General features: G+C 45.2%; 1 protein-coding gene across 4 annotated transcripts in view; it reads right to left on the bottom strand.

The window, feature by feature from the left end:
* Nucleotides 1-22,197, bottom strand: part of Armt1 (acidic residue methyltransferase 1) — a 113,045-nt gene that overhangs the window by 77,949 nt on the left and 12,899 nt on the right. Inside the window, exon 5 of one of the 4 annotated variants that reach the window (XM_055616003.1) lies at nt 19,138-20,865. The exons of the other annotated variants lie outside the window; for them this stretch is intronic. Coding sequence (XP_055471978.1) covers nt 20,101-20,865 — 765 coding nt within the window. The 3' untranslated portion in view covers nt 19,138-20,100. Of the gene's footprint in view, nt 1-19,137; nt 20,866-22,197 lie in introns of those variants that run through there. 4 annotated transcript variants of the gene reach the window in all.

Raw genomic sequence — 22,197 nt, 5'->3', positions numbered from 1 at the left:
GTGGTTTGGAGCAGACAGACCGAGAGAAACTTTTCAAGGTGCAGAAGAGTGGAGGAGACTGCTGGCTGTGTTTGCTGGAGATTGGTATAGAGCCTTAAAAGAACCCCTTGACCCTAAGCAGCCAGGAGGAGTAAAGGGGTCTGGGCCCTCTCTCCCTACTAACCTGTTCTCTTCTACATCCTGTAGGGGTGTTGGGGCCCACACACCCCAAAAAACCTACAGTTTTGAAAATGAGCATCACGCCCTTGTCTGCTATTTCTTTTATCATAATAGGCAGCTGGCTGTGAAACACTTTATCAGTGTCTCTTTCAATGATCACCACACATGTTCATTTCATTTAGGTTTAAGGTCCACTCTTTTCTTTTTCTCATGTATGCGCATACGTGTTTAATAACAGAAATAAGTATGATTCTTTTGTGATTTTCCTGTAGGAGAGGTTGGGAGAACCACTGAGAGCTTGCTTTCTGGAAAAGAGCCAACTCAAACACCTCTTTCATTGTTAAGGTAAGTTAGAGTTGCTATCTTAAGAGGCAAAAACCTCAGGATTCACGGGGGGGGGGTGTTCAGAGTAGAGGCACTGAGAACCCACGCCACTGCTGGAGTCTGACCCCCCAAGACCCCCGCGGTGGAAGGAGAGAACAGGCTCCGACAAGTTGTCTTCTGACTTCCACATACATGCCATAGCATTGTCATCGCTTCTCTATGATAAATAAATAAATATGAAAAATTATCGGAAGATGATTTGGGGTATTTGCAGGATTTCTTATGAATTCTAAATTTTAGGCCAAAGGGTTGGAGAGAAGTCTTAGTGGTTAAGGGAGCTCGCTGCTCTTTCAGATGTGTTGGGATCAGTTCCCAGCATCCATGACGTGACTCACACTTCTAACACCAGTTCCAGGGCATCTGATGCTCTCTTCTGACCACCATGGACATCACACATGCATGGTATCCATACATACATTCAGGCACACACACATACACATACACATACACATACATTAAAGAAATTTTAAAACAATAAATGTTAAGTAGGTCAAATATAGCTTTAAAATACAGTAAGTTCTAGATGTGTTTGCACTGAATTGTTTTTGTTGTGGCTGAAAACAAAATTAAGGATGGAAAGATGGTTCATCAGGTAAAAGCGTTTGCCACTAAGCCTGAGGGTCGGATCTTCAATACCCATGAAGAAGCTGGACACAGAGGCACACGTCTATAATAACTTAGGGCTTCTGCAACAAGATGGGAGGTGAAGACAGGAGGATTCCTCAGAAGCTTCTGGAATAGCTAGCCTGGAGTTTGCAACCTACCAACAGATGAGGAGGGGGACCATTCCTCAAACAAGGCAGAACACATACATGGATATAAACACATACACACACTCGTGTACATGAACAAAAATAAGGTTTTAAAAAATTAAATTAACGCCATGGCAAAAGATTCAGAAAAACATCCCAGAGATTATAAAAGGTTTTGAAATGAGTAAAGTGCTTGCTTTTCAAGCTTTGAGGACTTGGGTTTGATGCCCAGCAACCACACCAAACAGAGACGAGTATAGTGGTGTGTACCGGATTGTAACCCGGCTCTGGGGAGGCCGGCATAGGCAGATCCCTGGCACTCACCGGGGTTCGGCCAGTATAGCTTGGTTGGTAAGCTCTAGGTCAATGAAGAATAAAGATATTGGCAGTTGTCTTCTGGCCCACATATACGTAAACACACCCATACACATGGGCACAAGCATACACATAGAACTATTTGCAGGTTGGATTTGGCCATAGGCCATGCTTCTAACCATAACCGCTGCTCTAGAGGCAGAGGGCAAGTCTCTGCAAACACCATGGCCAGCAAACTATCGATCCAGGGAGACAAGTCACTGGTGCTGGTTTGAAGTTTGAAGTGAGAGTCTGACTCCAAGCTCATTTTAGGCATATTTAAGCAGAGCACAGGTTGGGGGGGAGCTTCGTGCCGATAACTAACTCAATCCTACGTGCACAACGAAGCTTAAGACATGACCACCGGAAACCCCTGTAAAGCGCGAGTGACGTCATCCATATAAAGATAGGTTCTATAGATTGACTGAGGAAACAGGCTGGAGATAAACAAGCTCATGACGAGGGCCTGAAGGGGCTGGTGTGGCCTGGCCTGGTCACCAGGATATTAGTCACATCCACTCCCAGCTTTCTGGGAGGAAAACAGATTGTACCTCTCTCCCTTTGAAGAGACAACCCTGAGTGGCCAACATTCCTGGCTTCATTAGCGCCTGTCAGCGCACAAGGACATACACGCCTCCTGCGGTCTAGAACAAAATGTGAGACACAGATACATTTTCTCTTACAGTAACCCTCCCGCTTCAGTGCAGAAACAGAGGTGTGTGTGGCCACAGCCAGCTTTACATTTCCAACCAGAGTCAATTGAAGGTAGATCGTGTGGTAATCACTGCATGAGATGTGTCCAAGCACAAAAGTATCTCTAGGTGACAAGGGAACGTCTAGCATCTGGGAAAACACTGTAGAGGGAAATAGAGGGTTTTCCAGGAAGCTTTGAGGGAACACTTGAGGTGTATCGTCATGGCTTTAAAATAAAACCAGTGATCTCTATTGTATGATTTTTTTTTTCCTCCTCTATTTCAATTGTTTGAGAAAATGGAACACTTTTACCTTCACCCGAGGTCAAGGTTATACCAGGTCAGCAAGATGGAGAGAACAAGGAACTTACTTTATTTGCAAGGGAGTCGTCATAATAATGGATATGGAACAGAGGTGGGATAGTAAAGGAAGTAAAGGTGGAAGAAAATGAGAGCATGTGAGAGTTAGGAGGGTAATAATGAAAGGATAGGGTGAAAGAGTGAAAGGTACGAGGAGGTCGAAACCCAGCAGCAACGGGCAATTCTGGTAGATAACAGAGGACAGTAGGTGCGATGGTACAGTTCCTGGGCTAGGCTGTAACCATGGAAACGGGTAGCTCAGTTGAAAAGTGGGGGAAAAAAATCATTGCTTCCAAAGAAGGTAATCAAAGAACTGAATGGCCAAGATGCTGGACAGGTCACCCAGCTGGATGTTGATGTCACCAAGGATGAGGCTAGAGAAAGACAGCCAGGAGCAAAAGTTCTCAATAAATGTCACTGAGAAATCAGGACTGGTCTACGGAGTTGGCAGATTTTTCCCAGACAAAAGCCTAGCTCTTCTTCCTTATGGCTAAAGATAATAGATGGCTCAAAGAAAATGATGAAGAATGAAGCATCCTCTCGGCTTCACTAAGTTGGCAATCAGCAATTAACCCTTCACTGAAGACAGATCATAAAAGACATCTGGCTCTTTCCTCACATATATGAAAAATACCCATAAGGTCAGGATATCTTATTATTTAAAAATATTTAGAAAGTCCTTAAATTTATTTCTGGACTTGGAGGCCCTCAGATCACTAGAGTGTGCAGACTGTCTGGGTTCAAATTCTGATATTGCTAGTTCCCAGTGTTGGGATCTTGGGCAGATTCCTTAATCTCTTCAATCCTGTTTTGTTATCTGTGATCTGTGATCTGTTATTTGTTATCTGTTATCTGTGATGAGCATCTGGGAGGTTGGTATAGGATGATACTGTTTAACACGTGCAAGGTGCCAAGCCTGAAGAATACGGGACAAAGTTGGTGACTGACAGCTGTTGGCATTATTGTCCTGGGGCACAGAGTAAGGACCCCTCCCAATAAGGACAGGAAAAGCAGAGCAAATTCTACCAGAACAACAACTATGGAAGATTGTAGGCTTAAATTATTTTAACTAAATGCACAAGAATAAAATTTTAAAGCATTTGCTTTGTGAAAACAAGATTTTCAGAAAGGAACTGAGAACACCTCACTTCTAAGAGCAGCTGTCAAGCTGGTCATAGGTACACAGGCATGGAACATGAAGACAGATGCATGGAACAGCATGTGGGAAATGGACTCATGCAGATCAAGGCCACCCATCGCTACTTAGGGAATCTAGGGCTAGCCTTGGCTACATGAGGCCATGCCCCACAACAATATGAGAGTTAACAGTTAAAAGTATTTGCTGCTGTGCAAACCTGATGACCCACGTTCAGGCCCCAGAATTACGCAAAAATCCGGACGAGGAAGCAAGTGACATGGATCTATAATCCCAACACCCCTGCTGGTAGATGCGAGGCACGCCTGGGAGAAGCCTCTGGAGCTTGCTGGCCGGCTAACCTGTAGTACCCTGAGGAACAGTGGGCACGCACCCACATTAACACATACATACATACACGCACACTGAGGAAATAAGGGTTTTACATCTTTCTAATTTTTTAAATTAAAAATATAACCCCCTCTCCCCTCAGGGCTCTGCCATCCTCACCTGGTGCAGCAGGTCCACCCCTTAAAGTCTGGAGGTGGGGAAACCCATAAAAATACATAAATACAAACCTCCAGGGTTCCTCTTCTTAAACCACAGAGATATGCAGAATGCATTTTAAAACCATATGCTTTCCTGAGCCAAAAGAAAATCTTGACCTAATTAACTATCTCATCATGTTTAAAGAGAGAATGAGGTCAGCATGGGACAAGTGTCCCCACAGTGAAAGCTGGGAACAGGAGGCAGGGAAGCCATGGACCCCAATCGCTAATGCTTTGTCCCTTTGGTAGTTTGTCATCCAGAGCGATAGGTAGGCATTTGTTTTGAACGGTCCAGGCTCTGCCCCCAGCACAGCACCAAGCAGAGCCTGTGGAGCTGGAGGGCTGCAAGAGCATCACTCTCAGCTCTGACTGACTGTGCTCGGGCCCACTCTCAGTTTTGCTCTGAGAAGCTTCTCTTTCACAGTGTTCAGCAGTTAAAACAGAACCTCAGTCAACTGCTGAGGGCTCCGCTCTAAACTGGACCGATGTTGCACTTCCTCCTTACGTCTCAGTGAGCATCTGGAAGAGGACAGAAAGAATCGATGATGAGAGCCAGATGATGAGCGGAGGGAAGCGAAGTACTGTCATCTGGGCATGACGTGGCAATTGCACTCGTAAACTCCCCGTGGCTGTTATCTTCATCAGACCTGCCCTAGACCGATCTTGCCAGTGTCCAGCAAGGATGGGAGAGGGGCTCCCCAGGCCTCACCTCTAGGTGAGGCGCTGCTGGCACTTAAAGCTGCTGAGAGATGAGAGAGCCATTTTTCCTCAGGGGTGAGCTGCTGTTAAGATGCCGATGACCCAGTCAATACCACCACACCCTGCCCATGCTAGCATCCTTAATTAAACTCATCGGATCATAAAAATAATACACGCACACATACAAACATGCATCCAGACCTATGAAAACAGGAGGGAGACATGCTAGGAAGAATAAGGGAGCCAGAGGAATGAGAGGAATAAAAGAAGGGTTGGGGGCGGAGTGCCAGGTGATGGTGGCACACCTTTAATCCCAGCCCCCAGGAGGTGGAGGAAGGCTGATCTCTGTGAGTTTGAGGCCATCATGCTCTACAGAGAAGGTGTCAGGACAACCAGGGCTACACAGCGAAACCCTGTCTCAAAAGAAAAAAAAAACAAAAAACAAAGAAGGAAGGAAGGAAGGAAAGAAGGAAGGAAAAAGAAGAGGTTATGTAGGGTACAAGGGAGTTTATCTCGGGAGGCTGATATGGACAGACATTGTGGGAAAGCATAGTGGGGAGGGAGATGGGACAGAGAATGCAAAGAAGAAGAGAGAGGAGAGTGAGCTGGCTCCCTGCTGCCTTTATCTGGTGGTTGGCAGGTGATGACACCCAGGTCACCACATCTCTTTACCCGTCTCTGCAACCACCGCCCAAGACTTCTCTTGCCACCAAAGAGGCAGAGTTAGAAGTTCCTCAAGACGTGAAGACAGCTGACACGTTGATCAGAAAGCCAATGAGTTAAAAGGAATGTGGGAAGCATTTAACACTGTCCTCTTGGAGTCAGACTATTGGGAAACAGTGAGATTTAGAAAGAAAAAATCATAATACCTTATTGCAAAGTTGCTAAAGCATACTTCAAAGGAATTAAGTGATTTAAAAATATGATCAAGGAAGTTTTTTTGTTTTGTTTATTTTTTAAGCAAAGACATTTTCAAAAAAAGTGGGTACAGACGTTCACAAATGCAGAGAGAGCACAGCTCAGGTAAGCTGGACCTAACTGCTCACACAGGCAAGGTGAGCTTGGAGAAGTGAGAGGTAATGTTTAGGATTCTTTGAGAGGCACAGGTGGATTGAGGCAAACCCAGCACAAATCAGGGTGGTGATAAATTGTGCAAGCGCATTGGGATGCCGAGGTCAAGAGACAAACCAGCCAATGGTGGTATTTCTCAGACTTTCCAAGGTATTTTCAGAGTCTGGAAAATTGTTGCCTCTGGTGAATTCAGTTTCCAACATAATTTCTGTGTGGCAATTTAGCCCTGTTGGTAAAACCACTGACTCGAAAAAAGATTTTTGCTCTTTTTGCCCATTCTGTGGCCATTTTGATTTTTATGTTACCAGTAATAGTTTGATGACAGGTTAGAAAATGACTTCCTAGGAAAGTGGATATTATACTCAAGCTTGTCAAAGACAGACAGAAAGAAGTGCTTCCCTCACTTCTATACTGGAGCCACAGGACAGCCATTTGGACCTCCCATGAGCACACAAACCTCTGACTCAGTCCTTAGGTACCTAAGTGTTCACTCTCAGCCACAAAACAGGAAAAGCAGCTTAACTTACCCCAAGGCAAACGCATAAATCAGGCCCCAGGTTTATAGTTTTGACCACAGCCATAACATGGATAATTGGTTTGCTAGTCACAAAATGTAGTTAGATGTGACATTGAAATCTGACCTTAGGGATATGGGCAAAAGTGACTTCCAAGCTGAGCCCAGAAAAACATTCCCTGTGGTTGTGGCTACCCCTCATTCCTGGTCTTCTTCACAGCTCTCGATTCCTCCAGAGCCTCCAGCCTGACGTCACAAGCTAGACACTTGTACACACATAACCCAGACAAGTGGATGTTGTAAGAATATCTCTATTCTATCAAGCTGCTGAGCTGTGGCTGTTACAGCAGCCAGCACAGCCTTCACTATAAGGCGTAGAGTCATTTAAAACGAAGAAAATGGGGCAAGTGAGACGGCTCAGTAAAGGTGCAAGCTGCTAAGTGTGAGGACACGAGCTCATCCCCAGAATTCAAATGGTAAAAGGAGAAAAGTGACGCCCACAGTTTGTCTTCTGACCTCCACATTCATTGCATAGCAAATGTGCACACTCACACTCACACGAAAGGTTACTTGAAAGGGGGAGAAAAAGGAAAGAGGAAGGAAGAAAGGAAGGACACAAGGAAGGAAAAAGGAAGGAAAGGGAAAAAGAAAAGCAATAAAATATCTACTGGGGGTTGGAGAAACAGCCCAATGGTTAAGAACTCTGGCTGCAGTTGGGCAGAGGTGGGGCACACCTTTAATCCCAGCACCTGGGAGGCAGAGACAGGTGGAGCTCTGAGTTCAAGGCCATTGTGGTGTGCAGAGTGAGTTCCAGGACAGCCAGGGCTGCCTGGAGAGAAACCCTGTCTCTAAAAACAAACAAACAAACAAACAACAACAACAAGGAAGGCGCCCTGGAGGCGGCTGCGGTGGATCTGGGCTCAGTTCGCAGCAAGCGCGTGGCAGCTCCTGACTCTGTAACTCCAGTTCCGGGTGTCTGACCCTTCTTCCGGCCTCTGCAGGCACTGTGCACACATGCTACAGATACCTGCAGGAAAGGCCTCGTGTACATAAAATAACACAGTTTCTAAAAAGAGGCGCCCAGTTCCCCACCACCTGCAGGTGCATTTTCTGAGACTGAAGTTGCCGTTGTCAACTGAGTGTGAAAGCACTAGCGTCTGCCTTAACCCTTTTAAGGAAGGAAGGAACAGTGAATTAGGTCCATCTTCACATAGTACTACAACTGTTTCATTAATGGTTATCATTGATTTAGCGTTGTGCCTAACTCACAAACTAAATTTTATCACAGGTAGGTATGTAATGCAGTGCACTTAGAATGGGTTCCTAGTGGCGGGGTGGCACAGGCCCTTCATCCCAGCACTATGGAGACAGAGGCAGGTGGGGCTCTGTAAATTCAAGGTCAGTCTGGCCCACAGAGGGAGTTCCAGGACAGCCAGAACTACACCGAGAAACCCTGTCTGTCTAGAATGGATTCCAAACATCCTGTTTCCAGAAATGTTTTAGAATCCCAGTGGGATTGTTTCATGTTACCACGAAAACTGAGGTTCCCTTTGAAAGGGCTCTTAGACTCATTAAAAAAAAAAAAAAAAAAAAAAAAATTAAGAACAGATTCAGAAGAAAGCTTAAGGAAATTTTTATTACAGTTTAAAAGAAAAATCCCAGGGCAGGCAAGCTATAAATCTTAGCAACTACCTCAAAGAGGAAGATGGAAAAGAAGAGAGAAAATCATGCTGCCCGAGTTGACATGTTCAGCAATGGAGGCAAGCCACATGGCAAGAAGAGTGGGGCAACAGGCTTTGGGGAAAGCATGAGGAACTCCAAAGTGTTAAATAAAGCATGGTTAGAAAAGAGAAAGAAGAAAGGGAAAAGTTATGCTTTCCGGACTCATTCAGAAAAGTGGGGGCTGGCTTAGGAAGCTGAACAGCTATGGCTTCATAAGGGATCACACAGGAGTCATGAACTCTGAGGAGGAAAAGTACATTATCTCAATAAAGGCATAAATATTCCTCCCATCTTTTTAGCATGGTGATAGATGAACCCACCTTCCTAAGGATGATCTCTTGGCCAGGAGACTGACCAGCCCACCTGGATTAATTCTTTTTATTGTTATTAAGTTAATTATTTACTTTACATCCCAATTGCTGCTTCCTTTCTCTCCTCCCAGTCCCTTCATCTCACCTTACCTTCCCAACCCAACCACCCCTCCTCCCCTTCTCCTCAGAAAATGGGAAGCCTCCCAAGGCTATCAACCAGCCTTGACTATCAACTTGCAGTGAGATTAGGAAAATCTTCTATTGAGGCTAGACAAGGGAACCTAGTTACAGGAAAGAGATCCAAAGACAGGGGGCTGGAGGGTGGAAGGGATGGGGATGGGAACAGCAGGGATGAGGCTGGGGGAGGACAGAGAGAGAGAGAGAGAGAGTACTGGGAGAGAGAACTGGATGGGAGGAGCATCTTAGAATGGCAGAAGCCTAGGACAATAGAAACTCCAGGAATCTATGAGGGTGACCCTAGCTGAGATTCCTAGCAATGGAGGATATGGAGCCTGAACCAGCCATTTCCTGTAATCAGGCAAGACTTCTAATGAAGGGTTTGGGACACCAACCCAATCAGGAAACACACCCACAACTTGTCCTCCCTACAAGGTGTGCAGGGGTAAAAGATGGAGCAGAATTTAAAGGAAAAGCCAAGCAATGAGTGACCAAGCTTGAGACCCATGTCATGAGAGCGAGCTCACCCCTGACACTGCTAATGATATTCTTCCATACTTGCAGACAGGAGCCTCGTATAACTGTCATCATAGAGGCTTCACCCAGCAACTGATGGAAACTGAGGCAGAGACACACAGCCAAACAGTAACTGTAACGGGGAAAGCTGTGGAAGAGAGGAAGGATTAAAGGAAACAGAGGCATCAAGGACACCACAAGAAAACCTACAGAATCAACTAACCTAGGCCCATAGGGGCTCACAGAGACTGAACTGCCAACCAGAGAGCATGCATGGGACAGCCTCGGTCCTCTGCACATCTGTGCAGCCGTTGTGCAGCTGGGTCTTCATGTGGGGCTCCTCAAGCAGAAGCAGGGGCCGTCCCTGGACTCATTCTTAAGGGAGAAGGCGCCGGCATGTCTCCACCTAGGAGTAGAGTCCATTCTCCTGGCTGGGGGGTCTTGGAGGGTATGTTCCCTGGATAAGGGGGCCTACTGTAAGTGAAACAATGTTCAACTTCCTTGAGGAAATGTTACGTACTTTTAGTGTAAGTTTGATTTCCTTGCTAAAAGCCAAAACAAACATTTCAATAATGAGTATAATGAAGATTCTAAGTAGAGGGACACACATAAATTACCAATTACTGTCTTGCCATCTACCCAGTTTGCTACAAACCAGAGTAAGATCTGCCTGTGGTTCACGGGTGAAGTGAACCACACCAACCATTGGATCAATCTCACAGGCGTTTTTATGACGAAAAATGATGCAGAATTTCTTCCATTAAATGCCAACTTCCAAGCAAAATGGATAAATAGCATTGTCCTGTTTGGTGCATGACAAAAATCAATCAATCAATCACCATAACAACACAGAAGCAACTGGACACTAAAATTACAGGCATAGCTAAAAGTGAGTTTAGTATTTATGTACAAAGGACAGTAAGTTCAAACCGAACACGAGACTGTGTAATCTATCTGAAAGGGCATTGTTAACTAGCAGTGGGTGGGACTTCAGTCTCTGCCCAAGTTCTCAACTCTGAGTCAGCACCCATCTTGAGAATGATCAAATTTATTTTCCAAGCCAAGATTCCGCCTGAGAATCAAAGAAAAGAAACAGACCAGAGTCTGCTTCACATTTAATTTTAAATAATTTATCCATAATGTTGTTAAAGACAAGGCCAGAATTGGGATCATTTATTTATATGGGCAAAATTTTAGATTTCACTGAGAAAGCAGAACAGACGTGGTCAGCATCCCTTTGGTAAGAGGAGTGAGCCAGATCATGTTTTTCGAATCACTTCCATCTGTCCATCCCTCCCAGTCATTTCCTCTTCTTACCCACTGGCTTCCAGCTGCATGTGGCCTAAAACACGACACTTGTCTTTTCACGGTGGGAGTCGCCCATGGTGGGGCTCTCTGCACTGAAGCTCCTAGAGAGGGATTTTCTCTACATGGTGCTCGGCTCATTGTAAAAAAGTCATGGATTCAGACGTGCCAAGTGATGCTGACGCGCCATGACCAAGAAGCAGCCTCCACCTGTCCACCATTGATCTTGACAGTGGAACTCGTGAGGCTGATGTATTCGAAACTCACAGGACAGCTCACTTTCAGAGCTCTGCCTCGAGGCCCCACCCTGTCTACCTACTCATTTAAAATAATCTCTCGGCTACAGATTATGATAGATGAAGTAACTTACAAAGATAAACGGAGTTTTGGATTCCAGCAGGTTGAAGTTTAAATCTTGATTCGCTGACTCTGGATAACCTGTGCCAGGCACTTGAAATCCTTTGGACTGGTGCTCAGCATCCCAGTCCTTGGACGCTGTGACTGGAGGACTGTCACAAGTCTGATGTCCACCCAGGCTATACAGTGCGTCCCAGGCCATCCTGAGCGGCAGTGGAAGACCTGGCCTCAAGGCAACATCTCTCTTGCCACCTGCTGCCGGTGTAAGCAAAATGCAGTTTGCCAGAGTTATCTGGAGTCGCGTGTTCTGCCACATCCTGAATAAGGGGTTTAATATCACGCCTGGAGTGAGGTATTTCACATAATGTGCCCACACGGATTACAATGTGCTTTTGTGGCTACGGTGAGGAAAGTCAAAAGATACATGAAGTACACGTTTGTGAATTTTGGCTCGGGGCTCCAAATATTCTAAATAGAAAACTCATTCCATTTGGGTGTTTTCCATTTTTTTTTTTTTGTTTGTTTGTTTTTCTTGTTCCTTTATTTTATTTTATTTTTTTTTTACTCATTTATTTCATTTGTGAGACAGTGCCTCATCTCCCCAGGCTGGCTTGGAACTCACTATGTAGCCTAGACTAGCCAAAAACTGCCCTTTTGCAAATGCAGGAATTATAGAGACACACCCCAATTTGTTTTTCCTTTTTTTTTTTTGAGCAAGATCTTGCTGAATGGTCCAGACCAATCTTGAACTCCTGCTCAGCCTCCCAAATGATGAAGTGGAAGCAATGCACCACCATTCCTGGCTTTGTCAGTCAAAAACAAACAAAAACCCTTAGTTTAGTGGCACACACCCATAATCCCAGAGCCTGGGAGACAGACAGCAGTGTTGCTGCTGTCACGCTGAGCTACACAGAGAGGTCCAGGCCACTCAAGGCTACACAGAAAGACCCCGTGTCAAAAAGAAAAAAACAGAAAAAGAAAGAAAGAAGACTATATTTATACATCATACATAAGAATCTTTTATTTGTTTTAAGGATTCATTTGAGGGCACGGAGAAAAGCATTTATACCAAGTGAGATTCGAGACAGGAAGAAAAAGTGCTGTCTCCATGCCTGGAAGGAGGAGGGTCGGGTGTGGTGCAAAGTCTCAGTGCGCCTGGTAAGAGCGGAAGGTTCTAACCCAAGCACCAAAACAAATAATGAACAAACTTTTTTAAAAAGCTAGCTGTTTCCTTCAACAACTTCATAAAAAGGGAAAAAAGGAAGTGGGGAGAGAAAAAAAAAGGGAAAAAATAAAACTGAATACTTTTAGCTGTTTGTGTAGAGTAGTTAGGACTCCTCCAAGCAAAATGTGTAAAAGCTTTCAATCAACTGAAGAATGGCCCCACGGCCCGGCACGGTGGCCCATGCCTGTAACCCCAGCACTCAGGGAAGCAGAGGCAGGAGATCTCTGTGAGTTTGAGGCCAGCCTGGTCTACAGAGCAAGTCCAGGTCAGGGCTCCACAGAGAGACACTGACTCCGGGGTACGTGTTGGGGGCGGGGGAGGAACGGCCCTGTGGTTCTGATGGACCATTGTGAGGAGTCAGCGCGGAAGGCTGGGTGACGCATGTCGTCTAACGGTGACACAGGCACTGCTAACGCTGAGCGCTGTGCCTTACACTCAGAGGGGAAGGAAACACGACATCTTAATTAGATAGCTTTAGTAACCCCACCGCCATCCCCCTTGTATGCTCCCTACTGACCCTCTTGAACACCAATGTAGGAGTCCCTGAGTCCCAATTTATGTCTTTGTTTCTTTGAGACAGGGTTTCCCTGTGTAGCCTTGGCTGTCCTGAAACTCCCTATGTAGACCAGGCTGGCCTTGAACCTCTGTCTCTGGAATGCTAGGACTGAAGTCAGGTACCACCACTGTCCAGCTCAATCTGTGTCTTTTTAAATGAAGGTAGACCAAAGTCCACTCCATTGTGTGTGTGTGTGTGTGTGTGTGTGTGTGATCACTTGTTATATCATAATTAATAAATTAGGGGCAACTTACAGTATTCTTCCTCTCCTTGAGTTTGCTATGTGTAACAATCAAGCAAAGGCGGGGGCGGGGGGGATGAGAAGCTTCTTTTTCATAGAAAGCTTTTCTACAATGTGTCTTTTCCTTTTTTTGCACCATTCTCCTTTTTTCTCCTCTTCCTTAATTTTATTTTCCAGTTTGCCTAATGACAGATCATTGTAACACGTTGCTGCAAGAAATCTAGTGCAGGAATCAAGCTCCAAAATGGACAAGCACTTGCACCTCCATATCGTACTCGAGTTGATCATCATGGCAGAAGCCTAGCTCCACTGTAGTCATTTTCAAGTCGCAAGCACAAGAATTCTTGCAGTCAAAATGAAAATCCCAGCTTTTCTCGATGAAACCTCTGTGCGCAGCCCGGCCACTCACTCAGCTGTGCTAAGGGATCTCCCCCTTGTGCCTAAATTTTGTATTGAATTTCAGCAGAGCTAAGAGCACCAGGGACACAGGCTGTGGCTGTCTCAGGAAATGTGCACGTTCTTTGGCCAACCTGCCAGAAGTATCTGCGGTGACAACTAGTTTCCTTGCTCAGCTCTTAAAAAGTCTAAAAACCAGACTGAGATAACATTCAAGAAACTGAGCAAGGAAATGTGATGCATCAAAGAGCAAATGCAGAAAGAAGAGAGCAAAATGAATGGTAGTCTCTGACTCGACTCCCCAACGTAGGCTGAGGGTCCCTAGCCACGGAGGTTCCCTGTATGTAGGTTACAAAGGCAGAAAAAAATCAGCTCTCGTGGAATATTCTGGTGACCATGCAGCTATATTTTTCTGTTTTCATAGCTTCCCTAATATAATCTGGCATTGGGACTTTATGTAGCCCAAATACAGTAGATAGAATATCAATTTCACAGGATTTCCTGACATTACGACTTGGGCCACACAGTTAAGAGGAAATGGTGTCATGCCTTAAATGTACCCCTTTCAAAATGCAGGTGTTGAACTAATAGCCAATAGGATCTATTAGGAGTTGAGGGCTGCTGGGCAAAGTGGCGCAGACCCTGAACCCCAGCACTCAGGAGGTAGACGCAGATGGATCTCTGTGAGTCTGAGGCCAGCCTGGTCTATACAGTGAGTACTAGCATAGCCAGAGCTACAGAGTGAGACCCTGTCTCAGAAAAAAATACTAAGAGAGTTGAACACTAATAAATATGTGGGGGGAAATGCTCAACATTCATAATAGCCAACTTACGGGTTCAGACTAACTACGCACAAACAGATGAGTGGATGAAGAAAACATGGCTACCACACACTGGAGTGTTATTCAACTGTGAGGAAGAAAATGGTTGTGAAGATAATCATATTGAGCAAAATAATCCAGATTCCGAGTTATCATGGTTAATAGCATAGCAAACAATTATATGAGAGCAGAAGAGGGCCTGCTCTGGGGGTGTCTCTGTCATACACAGGATCGGCTTTCAGGTCGTGCTTAGCTTGAAATTACCCCATTTTCTAGAGCTACGGTCTTGACCCGAGTCATACCATTTGAACCTGAATGCCAAGAAAGAATGACCATGGTATATCTACCTTGTTCAATGGCTCAGATAGCCACTGTGTGCCAGCACAGGAGGCACAGCAGATAATTTTAAAGTGACACCTAATAGTGCGTGGGATTACAGGAGCCGTTCAGGCACAGTTCCACAGACGGTGGAGCCCTCTACCTGAGACCACATAAGGAATACTCTGAGGCTGAAAGGTGGCTGCAGTTGACCTGGAGCTACTATGTATTCAAAAGTTAAATGCTTGCCTCCCACCCCCCAGCAAGATCCTTACTGGCTTACAAATTCTCATATATCCAAAATGATTTTGTGTAAACTTCACCTCCCAAATTATCCCTGATTGGCTAAATAAATTCTCCTGCAGCCTAGACTAGGCAGAAGATAGTTGGAGCCAAGGTTTGAGGGCTTGGGGCTGGCAGAGAGACCGTGAGGAGAGAGGAAGGAGGGAGAAGGAGCAGGTCGCCATGGGTTAGTGTGAACTAGAAGCACGTGGCCGGGAGGAGCTTGCTCTGAGGAGCTTGCTCTGAGGACTGGCAAGATGGACAGAAGCAGCCCAGATTGAAAACATGTTTATGGGGGTTTAGGCTGGGAGGCAGACAAGACAGCTTAGAGTTAATATCTGCTGTCCCAGTGCATTAAAGCTTATCAAAAATCTATCAGGTTTCTGTGTTTGTTTATTTAAATAATAGTGGGTTAAGGAATAACTGCTGCGACATCATTATATGAATCAATATTAAATATTAATAATCATTCAACATTCACCCCAAGCCCTCAGCCAGGAAAAGCTGTCCCACCATGAGGGACTCCAGCCACCACACAGGCTCATTAACATCCAGCCTGTTTCCAGCTGACCCATGAAATGGCTGGTCCCTAGAGCCTGCCTCTCACATCCCTGCACCTGAACAGTTCTGGGTTTACAGCTCCTAAAGCCTTTTCTGAGGCTATGATAAAACATTGACCAAAAACATCTTGGAGAGGAAACAGTTTGTATGGATTGCAAGCACAGCCCATCAAGGCAGGGCCCAGACAGGAACCTGGAGGCAGGAACTGAAGCAGAAACCATGGAGAAATTCGGTTTCCCGTCTCCTCAGATGCAATTAGCTTGCTTTCCTTTATAACTCAGAATTAGCTGCCAAGGGGTGGCCCCGCCCACAGTGGTCTGGCCTCCCATCTGAGTCATTAATCACAACACCCTGCAGACGTGTCCACAGGCCAGCCTGATAGAGCCGAGCTCTCCACGGAGGTTCTCTCTTCCCAGCCGTCCAGCCGACAACCAAGTTTGACCATGACAAGTCTAGCCCTTGTCAGACAAACACATCAACGTTGAGTCAGTCTTGGCTCCCCAGACCTCATGTAAATAGCACAAAATAAAATGCAGTCTAACCTCCTTTAAAAGTCCCAGCATCATTAGAAATAATTTTAAGCTTTTTGATTTGTTTTGGTCTGAGACAGGGTTTTTATGAGACAGGGTCTCTCTACGTAGCCCCAGTTGTCCTGAAACTCATTATGTAGACCAAGCTAGCCTTGAACTCACAGAGATCCAATTTCCTCTGCCTCCCAATTGCAAGAATTAAAAGTGTGTGTGACTATGCCTGGTTTGTTTGTTTGTTTTAGCTTTTAAAGTCCAATGTCTGTTTTTGAAATCCAAAGTCTCTTAGTGTAGGCTCTTATTAAAAACAAACAACAAACAAAAATGTCTCACCCCAAGAAGAAACCCAGGGCATAAAATCAATCACATTTAAGCAAAACCAAAGTCCAGTGTGCTTACAAATGTGCCTCAGTGTCTAACAGCTGGGGTTCTGGATGTAGGCTCCAGAGGGTTCCACAGGACTCGGTTAATCTAGTCAGCCACGCCACGCCACGCCGGCTCCATGCCATGCCTGCCACTGTCCATGGTGGCTACTCCAGGGTCCTAATGTCTCAATGTGCTGGTATCTCCACTGTAATTGAGGCTAAGCCTTCAGCTGTGGCCCCCTTCTCTCTGCAAGGACCCTGTCATGTGGTGCCAAGCCTCAGCTGCTCTCCATGACCTCTTCCATCCTGGGGTTTCCACTGCTGCTGAGGCTGCACCTTCACCTCCCAGAGCCAAGCCTCAACTCTCTCCATGATGCTTTCATGCCTTCAAAACCAGCACCACCTCGGAGGCGCTTGGACACTAGCAAGTCTGACTGCCAGGACAAGGCTCAGCCTTGGCCCCTTCTGGACCAAAGCTTTGGTGAGCTGACCCTGAAGAAATCTTTCCCATATTTCACCTCAACAATGGTGGTCTCTTATTAGTAGTAGCTGATTTTTCAGCCCCAGCTGACCAGCATCCATCATCCCAAGCTTCTCTGTAACGTCACAAGCCAGGCTCCCATGGGCTTTTTCTGAACATTCTTACCTTCAAGGTTCCCACAACAGCTCCAGCTCTGAGCATTTCCACCCCAACATTCCAAAGGCTTCTACAATACACCCCACCCCCTTGAGCCAACAAGGTCAGGTCCACCTCAGCAAGCCCCCACATTCCTAGTAGCAATTTCTGTCCAGTTGGGTCAACTAACTCTTCCTTGCTCCTTAAATCTGAAACTTGGAGACTTCAGGAGTTTCTGAACTATGGAAAATCTACAATCCTTAGGTGGTCTCTCTCTCTCTTGCTCGCTCACCTACTCGTTCTATGTGTGTTCCCCATCTACAGGTCAATCTGGTGTGTGTGTGTATGTGTGTATGTGTGTGTGTGTGTGTGTGTGTGTGTGTGTGTGTGTGTGTGTGTGTATAAAACATAGAAGACAATCTCAGTACTCAAGACAATGAAGCAAGAGGATTGTGAGTCTGAGGCCATAGCCTGAGCTACACGGCTACTGCCAAGACAACCTGAGCTATATAACCCTTTTCCAAAAAAACATTAAAACAAAAGTAAAAAGGATAACCTGGAGAATAGCAGAAAATACTTACCAATCTTTTATCTGGTAAGAGACTTTTGTGGCCCAATTGTTTTATTGGGACAGGGTCTCACTAGGTAGCCAAGGCTGGCCTGGACCTCCACCTATACTCCAGGCTCACCTCAAATTTATGAGCCAAAGAAGTTACAGAAATGGCCAGTAAGCTCACAGTTTGCCCACAGCCCAGCACCATGGATACAACCAAAAGCATCAACAGTGCTTAGTGCTGACAAGGATGTGGGGGCGGCGGGAGCCCTGATCACTGCTGAAGGGTATATGAAGCAGTAAGAACAGTTGGGAAAGTTTTGGCCATCAATCAAAACACTCAAGCCACTGTATGACCGGGCACTTTCACTCCAGTGAATCACCAGTATCTGTCCATCAGTAGTCAGCAACAGCATTCCTGTGTGAGAAAATGGGAACTCTGGGCCAGCCCAGCACTTGGAAGGTGGAGGCCCAGAGAGAACTAATTTGCGTCATTGGCTGCATAGCAAGTTCAAGGCCAACTTGGGCAATATAAGACTCTATCTCAAAACAAACACATTGAAACAAGGGAGAAAAAAGAGAAAGAACACTGACAAATAAAATGTGTAAGATCTATATAATCGAGTACTAGTCAGCTGTCAAAAGGGCTGATGACTTGCTACAACTTATGGTCCTTTTGAAGTTAATCACAAAAGGCCATGCACTCTATTATTCTATTAATAGTAAATGCCCAGAATATGTAATTAAATACATAGAAGCAAAAAGGTTAGTAGTTATCAGTGGTACTGGGTTTATTTTAAGGGTGACAAATACTCTGAAGTCAGTTATAAAGATGACTGCACAGGGCTGTGAGTGTAAAATACCGTGCACCTCAAGTAAGTCATAATGGATTATGTCAGCAATGAAATCAAGGAGTGAATGGGCAGATCTGCACACACCTGTGATCCCAGCACCTGAAAGGCTGAGGCTGGAGAGTTTGAGACCAGCCTATATTATAGGCAAGTTCTAGATCTAGCCAGGAATGGTGGCACACACCTTTAATCCCAACACTGGGAAGGCAGAGGCAGGTGGATCTGAGTTTGAGGCCAGCCTGGTCTAAAGTGAGTTCCAGGACAACCAGGGCTACACAGAGAGACCCTGTTCCCAACAAACAAACAATTAAAATAACCGTTAAGCACATCCTCCTCCTAAACATCCCTGACCTCTCCCTGATGGCCCTTTTTCTTGCTCTGACTTGCTTCTTTGCTCTCCCTTGCAGGGGCTGAGGCTGAGCACTTTCAAAAACGCCACAATGCCCTGTTCTTAATAAAGCACATAGCAAAAACAGGGGGACGCCGGAGCAGTGCCCTGCTGCGTGTGGTATGATAGCTCGGGTCTCCAGAAAGCCAGGCCACACACACACCTATGTTCTGAATGTCCGGTTCTGCTCACAGGCTGCTGCACATGTCAGTGACTTGATGCTTAAAACACACATGAACATGGAAGCAGCACATCCGAGATGGCTTTAAACACACAACTGAACAAGAGCAAGTTCCAATCTCACTGATATCACACTATCTCACAGCAACTAGGCAACTACTCCTCTTCACTTGTCCCAAAAGAAAATAAGAACCAGAGAGGTTTCTCAGTAAAGTCCATTTTATTTTTCCAGTACAAGAAAACATTTCCAGGTTTATTTGTTTTGAAACAAAGTAAGGTGGATCTGCAGACTATGGCGTCTGAGGTGAGGAGCTATACAATGTGTGATGTAAAGACTAGCTCCGCCTGGCAGTATCTGAAACAATGCATAACAGCCTTTTCTGTCTAACACACTCTTCTGCTGCTGCAGACTGCGCCTGTGTCCATCTGGGCACCACTGTGGTGGTGGCTTCAGCATGGAAACGGAAAGGAGAATGGAAAAGCCACTATAGTTGTGTCAAACACATTTGTTTCACGATGTTCAGTTTGTGCTTTGACCCACTTCACAGGTTAATCAAAACACAAATCCATGCAAGAAAACAGGCTTTTAAAACTCAGATGTGTGTGTTGGGGGGAGGAGGGGAGAGGACTTAGACGCGTGCAAAAGAGAGTAGGCTGTGGTTCAGGTCTGAGGTAATTCTGTCTCTGCGTGTTCAAGCATTCCAGACACGCCTCCCTGCAGAGTGGTTACAAGGCATGTGCTCACTGTGCCACTGATTCAGGAGACAAAACTAAGTTAAATACTACTTAGGCTCCTTATAATATTAAATGATCATTCTGCTTAAGAAAAGTAAAACCCCAGGATTAAATCATAAAAAAGCAGAATTCCCTTACATTTTGCACTCTCCTCAATTAAAGATGAGTTCATTAAAACCACTTGGAAGTATGCACTTGGAAGAGTGACTAACGTTCCAACAGAAGTTAGCTTAAAACCCATCTTGAAAAACACTGCAGTGGGGATATTGTTCCAAGGAAGCATCTTCTACAGTATGTAAAGAAACACAGGAGCTGAGAAATGGGGCTTCCCGTGCTGACAAGAAGCCAGGACTAAATCCATGCGCTGCTTTTCTGGCGCTGAAGGGAGATTCTCAGAACTTTTATGCATCCAGCAATTCCTGAGCAGAGTCAAAGCGGACCATCAAACTGAAAGATTCCGTACTCACCAGTGGTCAGCCAGTGGGGATCTGAGGCTGTGAGCTGCTCGGCCTGCCCAGGCTGCAGACCAACCTGAAGCTCACACTTTAAAGTTCTTATGCTACACAGAGGTGCAGGGTGGAAGCCACTCAGGGCCTGATGGAATGGACAGGTAAACTCCCACTTTCTGTCACTCATCAGCTTCCTGTAATTCAAATCCCCCTTGAATAAAACAAGGCATGCTTTCTGAAGTTCCACATACAAGTCAGGGGCGACCTGAGGCATCGCACAGTACGGGTGAGGCAGAGTCCAGAACCTATGGTTGTGGTAAACCCACCTACCCATTTTAACATAGTTTTCCCAGGCAGCTCCACAGGCAGAGGTAGCCTTCTGATTACTGCTCTTCGTATGTTCAACTGTCCAATTAAAGTCCCGCACAGTAACGTCAGACACAAACCATGGGATAGTTTTTCCGTGAAAATGAATCTCAGTAGCTAACTCGGAGGATAATAAGAAGTCTGCGAATACTAAATCTGTAACAAGCTCAAACCCAGAATTATCCAGAACAATATCTACTCTAACTCCGGGTGGTTTTCCTGTTTTCTTGCATTTAATGAGCAATGCCCAAAGAAATTCTGTATCATTTATCAAAATGAATGGCTTTAGGCCTTCCAAAGAATTTATTACATTGGTCTTCTGAGAACTACTTTCTCCACCTGATAGAGACATATCACACTTATTCCCCCAGAGGGAAATCTGGAAAAAAAAAAAAAAGTCATTACTCTTTGACATAACCAACAGAAATGCTATTGTACAAGAAAGCACCCAAAATATTCATAATATTTCTATAAATTCTTAAAATGTCCAGGGAATCTACATTTTCTCTAACAGCACAGAATGTATTCACATGACACTATTTAATAAGGTAAAACAATGAGATTCTGGTGACGATATAAACAGTAGAGCACCTACATTACTAACGGAGAGACACAGATGTTAAGACACTGCCACATGCTGTTAAGAGAGAGGAACTCAAATAATTGGAAGCTAAGAGAAAAAGCCAAGTTCCTGTACTCTCCACATCTCCAAATCACTGTTTTTTTGTTCTGATCATACAACCATAGGAGGAAGGCGTGGCCATCTGAGGCCTGGTTTTTTTGTTAGCTAATAGAAATTGGACACAGAGACTTTGCAAAACCTAATCCTTAAGACAAGATGATTCACAGGCCCAATGTGGCCATTTGTTTATCTAGCTGCACATTGAAGCAATGCTCAATGCTATTCCAGGAAATGATATGTAATTCTGTTTTTTAAGCTACCAAATTCCACATCCAGGACTGCAGGCTTGGAGTTGGACCTGTGTCCAAACTCCAGCATCTTCTATCACACATCACCAACAACTAAGATACCTAAGGCTCAGATTCTGCAACCAAAATGAGAACAGCGCCCTCTGCCCTGAGGACGGACATAACAGGTATCACAGTACCCCAAAGTTAGGGTTAGGGCATTCAGTAAGGCAGCTGGGATGGAGCCAGGACCCCAGCACTTGCCTGGCATGTTCAAGGGCCTGAGTTCAACCCCAGCATTACCACGAAAAAGCCTGGGCCACACGGTGCCTGTAACAAGCTCCAGCTCTAAGGGGTTAGAAGCAAAGTCACCAAAGACATCATGGAAACGCACAAGTTTCCAGTAACACTTGGTTTAAAAAATCACTCAAGGGGCTACAGGAGTGGCTCAGCAGCTAAGAGCACTGGCTACCCAATCATGAGGAGCCAAGTGCAATTCCCAGCACTCACACACAAGTTCAGAGTCCCCAAACACCTGACCCCAGCTCTGAGCAATCTGGTGCCTTTTCTGTCTTCCAGGCACACAAATTCACACACACATATGTACTCATCCACACACACATATATGTTCATTCATTCACACACACATATTCACTCACCCATTCAAACACATACACACTCACTCATTCAGCATACATATATACTCAACATTTACATACAAACACATTCACCCATTCAAACACACACACACACTCACCCATTCAAACACATACACACTCACTCATTCACATACACACATATA

Source organism: Psammomys obesus, unplaced genomic scaffold, assembly GCF_907164565.1.
Source record: "Psammomys obesus unplaced genomic scaffold, mPsaObe1.curated_primary_1811, whole genome shotgun sequence".
Classification (NCBI taxonomy): Eukaryota; Metazoa; Chordata; class Mammalia; order Rodentia; family Muridae; genus Psammomys; species Psammomys obesus.
The sequence above is the reverse complement of the archived record's forward strand: the minus strand, read 5'-3'. Positions and strand labels throughout refer to the sequence as shown.